At 41.9% G+C, this 6,012-nt stretch overlaps 1 protein-coding gene across 1 annotated transcript in view; it reads left to right on the top strand.

Moving 5' to 3' along the window:
- Positions 1-593: 593 nt before the first annotated feature.
- The window catches only part of Adnp2 (ADNP homeobox 2), a 17,790-nt gene continuing 12,371 nt past the window's right edge, over positions 594-6,012 (top strand). Inside the window, exon 1 of the mRNA XM_013026143.1 lies at positions 594-709. Coding sequence (XP_012881597.1) covers positions 602-709 — 108 coding nt within the window. The 5' untranslated portion in view covers positions 594-601. The remainder of the gene's footprint in view (positions 710-6,012) is intronic.

Here is a 6,012-nt window from a genome sequence, read left to right on the forward strand (position 1 = left end):
GACATAACGACTTGTACATCTCATTGTTGCAATGGGGATACAGGTGGACCAATTCTACTCTTTACAGCCAAAGCAATTTATTGATCCAATGCAGCATAATTTGGTTTCTTTCCACAGTTATCTTTCTCAATCACTTGAGAGGATATTTAAATGTGTTTGAGATGGCGATGTTAACATTCTATTCTTTTTTTTTTTTTTATTTGTGAAAATACTGTACAGAGGGGTTACAATTGCATGGGCAGGATAATGTGTACATTTCTTACCAAGCATTGCAGCCTCCTCCTTTGTTTACTTTTTGGTATGACTGTTGCCAAGTCTTAAATCCATAAAGATTGTTTTCTTGTAATAATTTGTAGTTTTTGCTCATTTTTACATGTAGGTATCTAGTTTCCTTTTGTGTGTGTGCTATAATGAAGAAGTCCAGCTTCATTCTTTTGCATGTGACTATGCTAATTTTCCCAGTATCAGTTGCTTAAACTAATTCCCTACTTCTAGTGCTTTAGCAGCCCTGTTAAAAACGGTATTTTTGTGTTTTTTATATGTATATATTTAAATAGAATACATGATATGATTTTGTTTTCTTTTAAGGAAAATTTCAAAAATGTTTCAAATTCCTGTGGAGAATCTTGATAACATCAGAAAAGTTCGGAAGAGAGTGAAAGGCATTCTTGTGGATATTGGCCTTGATAACTGCAGGGGCTTGCTGAAGGTAAGTGGCTGCAACTAACAATCAGGAACTACAGGCACTAGAGGTGGTCTCTGGAGGTAAGGAGATTTTTCTTTTTTTCCTTAGGAGTTTCTGAACAATGGTTAAGAGTCCTCCTGGCTAACCTCTCAGATATCTGTGTGAAAGCATCCTTATGCTTATTTTTGTATTTACGATTTAGTGAACTATTTAAGCTATTTAAGTAAATCAGGTTTTAAAAGCTTTTAGGAGGTTTTTTTTTTTTTTTTTTTGGTCATGGGGCTTGAACTCTGGGCCTGGGTGTTGTCCCTGAGCTCTTCAGCTCAAAAGCAGTGCACCACCATACTTCCACTTCTGGTTTTCTGGTGGTTAGTTGGAGAGACAAGAATCTCACAGCCTTTCCTGCCAGGGCTGGCTTTGAACTGTGATCCTCAGATCTCAGCCTCCTGAGTAGCTAGGATTACAGGTGTGAGCCCCTGGCTTCCGGCTTAGGAAGGATTTTAAGATGGGATCTTACTGTGTAGCCCATACTGACCTTGAGGTCTGGATCCAAGAGGATCCAGAGTTTTTAGCCTCATGAGTTCTGGGAATACAGTATGTGCCACTATGCCATAGGGGGAATTTTCATAGTCCTTGGTTATTTTTGTTGATGTTAATATGTTGCATTATTTAATATTTTAGCAAAAGAAGACAATTCGATTCTCAATTTTGATGATGTCAACAAATGCTGATCAATAAATGGGCAGGCTCACATGAGATAATAAGATTTTTTTTTTCTTTTCTTTTTTTTTGGTCCGTTGTGGGGCTTGAACTCGGCCTGAGCACTGTCCCTCAGCTCTTCAGCTCAAGGCGAGCACTCTACCACTTGAGCTACAGTGCTACTTCTGGTTTTCTGGTGGTTTATTGGAGTTTCATGGACTTTCCTGCCTGGGCTGGCTTTGAACCGAGATCCTCAGATCTCAGCCTCCTGAGTAGCTAGGATGACAGCCGGTGCCCGGCTAAGATTTCTTTTTCTTGTCTTTTTCCCTAGATATGTGAACTTGTGAGCAGTCATGAAAGTTTCAAAGTTAAAATCATAGTCAAACTTTATGTTTGTTTTGCTATATTTTTACCCTTTCTTACAACATTAACATATATGGTTGGCATTTGTAATTTTAAAAAATTAGGAAAGGTTTGCTGTCTATTCTTAAAGTTACTGAGAATTCTAGACATGTTTTATGCATAGCTCTAGAAATTAGGGGTATCTGCTTTGAATTTTTACAATTTTGGTTTAGAGTACTATGGCTTGGGAAGAGCTCAGTTTTCTTTTTGCTTGTTTCTGTGGTTCTAGAGTTTGAATTCAGGGCCTCAAGCTTGCTAGGCTGTTGCTCTCCCACTTGAACCTTTAACCTTGCTTTTTGCTGGTTATTTTGGAGATGGAGTCTGGATAGACCTTTCAGACTGAGCGGGCCTCAAACAACAATCCTCTGTGTCTCCGCCTCTGGAGTAGCGAGTCTTACAGGTGTGAGCTACCAGTACCCTACCCTATTTGGTTTCTTAATATTTGGATTTCAGAGTTGAAGCAGATTTTACTTATACATAACAGTCTGTTCCAGGGTTCCTATCATTGGCCAGAATTAACTTTGCTCTCAAGTAGATAATTTGCATTAATTTCTGAAATGCCCCAAGTGAATCTGCTCACATGTTTTCAGAGAGATCTTCATCTTAAGATGCTACTCTATCCTCTCCCACCTTCCTGTTTTCTTCAGAGCACTTGTACAATACTTGGTATTCACTGTTTGTCTGCCCTCCCCTGCCCGAAAGTAAGAAGACAGAGGCCTCACTGTCCTGTTACTCAGTCGGATACTTCGTAGCTTTTTTGTTGTTGTTGTTGTTGTGGGGCTTGAAATCTGGGCCTGGGCACTGTCCCTCAGCTCTTCAGCTTAAGGCTAGTGCTCTACCACTTGAGCTACAGCGCCACTTCCGTTTTCTGGTGGCTTATTGGAGATAAGAGTTTCACAGGCTTTCCTGCCTGGGTTGGCTTAGAACCTCGATCCTCAGATATCAGCCTCCTGAGTAGCTAGGATTATAGGCGTGAGCCACCAGCGCCTGGTTTTCATAGCCATTTTTGGAATGAATAAAAGTAAAACTCAAGTTAGAGAAACACTTTAAAAAGTGGCAGATCCAAACGTCATCTTGCAAGTGTAAGGATAGAAGAGACAGCAAAAATGGAATTGCCTTGGGTAGATCATATTGTTCAGGAATAGTTCTAAATGAGATTTAAAGTTCTTTGAAGGTTTGCCTAGAAATCATGTTTTAGGCACATGGAGGGAAAGCCAAGGTAATTATTTGTAGAGAAGACTGATTACAGTGTATTTGCTGAGCAGATTGAGAATGGAAAGTCATATGACTGGGAGAACTTGCAGAGAATGTAAGTGGAAAGTCACATAGGTAGTTTGCACATGGAGGGTACTCTGCCAGAATGGTGGTGATGGTGGTGCACTTCCCAAATAGACTGAACATAGTTTAGTTGCTAGCCAGTAAACAGGAATTTTTGTATTTTTGGCTCTTGACTAATGGTGAAGCTTGGGCAAAGAGTTCATCTTTGGCCCCTCAGCGTTTTCATAGGCGGAGGTACACAGACAGGTTGAGCCAGGGTTTGTGCCCTTTTAGGATGCCGACAGTCTGCGGGGGTTATTAGGACAGTTGAGGGGCATCTGTAGCGCAGAGGAGGCGGGGAGGGTTAGTGGGCATACAGCCTTTGTGGAAATGCTTTGTTTAAAGTTTGTTTTTGCAAAGAATGGGTACCATGAATTTAGAATGTTGACTGGTCAGGTGGGGTTGAGAGAAGAGAATTATGACAGGGGTAACATTGATCAAGATGCATTGATTGTAATAAACTGACAAGTTAAATTGAAACCCTTTTGCATGGCTACTTAAAGATAACTTAAAACAAAAACCACCATGACCAGGTTGATGGGTTCCCATCATACCAGGCTGAGGGAATTAGGATTTAAAAAATATTTGTGTGTGGGGGATATTAGTTGAAATTTATAAAAAAGGTATAAGAATAAAATTTAGTATGAACAACATTAATCTTTGTCTAGATTCACAATTTGGTGAACCTTTTATCCAATTTGTTTTATTTATTTATTTATTTATTTTGTCGGTCGTAGGTCTTGAACTCTGGGCCTGGGTGCTGTCCCTCAGCTCTTCAGCTCAAGGCGAGCACTCTACCACTTGAGCTACAGCGCCACTTCCGGTTTTCTGGTGGTTTATTGGAGTTTCATGGACTTTCCTGCCCGGGCTGGCTTTGAACCACGATCCTCAGATCTCAGCCTCCTGAGTAGCTAGGATTACAGGCGTGAGCCACCAGCGCCCGGCTTCCCATTTGTTTTAATGTTTCCTCTTGGAAGTATAGTACACACTTAACATTTATACCTCATGGCTCTTTTTACTTAAAAAACTCCATTCTGACATTATTACAGGGTGTATCAGGCTGGAGAGTGGAACATTGCTAGGGTGTTTGTCTTAATCGTGTTAGCTCTATTCCTTCGATGCTGGATCCAGTCTAGGGTCAGGTGCTGTATTTGTCTCTTTAGTCATATGATTTGAATTTTTAATGTGAATTAAGATTTTATTTACTTATTTATATATATTTTTTTGTCGGTCATAGGGCTTGAACTCTGGGCGCTGTCCCTTGAGCTCTTCAGCTCAAGGCGAGTGCTCTACCACTAGAGCCACAGTGCCCCTTTTGGTTTTCTGGTGGTTTATTAGAGATAAGTCTCACAGCCTTTCCTGCCAGGTCTGGCTTTGAACCGCAATCCTCAGATCTCGACCTCCTGAGTAGCTAGGATTACAGGCATGAGCCACTGATGCCCAGCTTTGAATTAAGATCTTAAAAGTACAATTATGTTACATGATTCCCCCCCCCTTTTTTTTTTTGGTCAGCTGTGGGGCTTGAACCCCGGGCCTAGGTGCTATCCCTGAGCCACAGCTCTACTTATGGTTTTCAGGTGGTTCATTGGAGATAGGAATCTGGCTTCAAACCATATTTCTCGGTTCTCAGCCTCCTTAGTAGCTAGGATCATGGGCATAAGCCACCAGCACCTAGCTTTTCTTCCCTTTTGAGAAGAGGCTCTTACTGTGTAACCCATGCTGGCCACAACTTGGCCATCTTCCTTCTTTAGCCTCCCAAGCCAGGGAATTACAAGTTTCTGTCACTGCCTGGTTTGGTTTGGTTTTGTCTTTTAGATAAAAAAAAAATCAACGGCTGGAGTTTTTTTATTCTTGAGTTCTTAGGCTTTTTGTTCTATGGTGAGTGTGTGTGTGTGTGTGTGTGTGTGTGTGTTTTAACTATGGTTTTTAACATAAAATCCTATGTAGCCCAGTCCTCTTTGCTAAGATAATAAGCATATGCTACCACACCTGACTCAGATCCTTAGTTTTTTTTTTTTTTTTGGGTCTGGTCGTGGGGCATGAACTCTGGGCCTGGGCACTGTCCCTCAGCTCTTTTAGCTCAAGGCTAGCACTCTACCACTTGAGCCACAGTGTCATTTCCGGCTTTTATCTTTTTGCTTATGTGGTGCTGGGGAATCGAACCCAGGGCCTCATGCATGCAAGGCAAGCGCTCTACCACTGAGCCACCTCCCCAGCCCCAGATCCTTAGGTTTTTTTTTTTTTTTTTTGTCGGTCGCGGGGCTTGAACTCTGGGCCCGGGCGCTGTCCCTCATCTCTTCAGCTCAAGGCGAGCGCTCTACCACTTGAGCTACAGCGCCACTTCTGGTTTTCTGGTGGTTTATTGGAGATACGAGTCTCACTGTCTCTCCTGCCCGGGCTGGCTTTGAACTGCGATCCTCAGATCTCAGCCTCCTGAGTAGCTAGGATTACAGGCGTGAGCCACCAGTGCCCGGCTCAGATCCTTAGCTTTTGAGTGGAGTTGAATGTGCTCTTAAATATTAATTTTTTTTGTCATCTAGAAATATTTTAAGACTGTTTTCTGACAGAGATATGGGAGCATTTTAGAGGGGAAAATGAAAGGTTTAATATTTTTAAGCTCTAGTGAGTAATTATTGATTGGGTTAAACATTCTTTTGGGAGAAAGTTTTGAAAGTTTAAACAGTGTGAAAATTCCTCTTAAAAAATATACACAGAGGGGCTGGGAAGGTACCTCAGTGGTAGAATGCTTGCCTTGCATGCCTGAGGCCCTGGGTTCAATTCCTCAGCACCACATAAGCAAAAAGAAAAAAGCCGGAAGTGGCGCTGTAGCTCAAGTGGGAGAGCACTCGCTTTGAGCTGAAGAGCTGAGGGACAGCGCCCAGGCCCAGAGTTCAAGCCCCACGACCAAA

Source organism: Dipodomys ordii, unplaced genomic scaffold, assembly GCF_000151885.1.
Source record: "Dipodomys ordii isolate 6190 unplaced genomic scaffold, Dord_2.0 Scaffold91, whole genome shotgun sequence".
In the NCBI taxonomy this organism is placed as follows: domain Eukaryota; kingdom Metazoa; phylum Chordata; class Mammalia; order Rodentia; family Heteromyidae; genus Dipodomys; species Dipodomys ordii.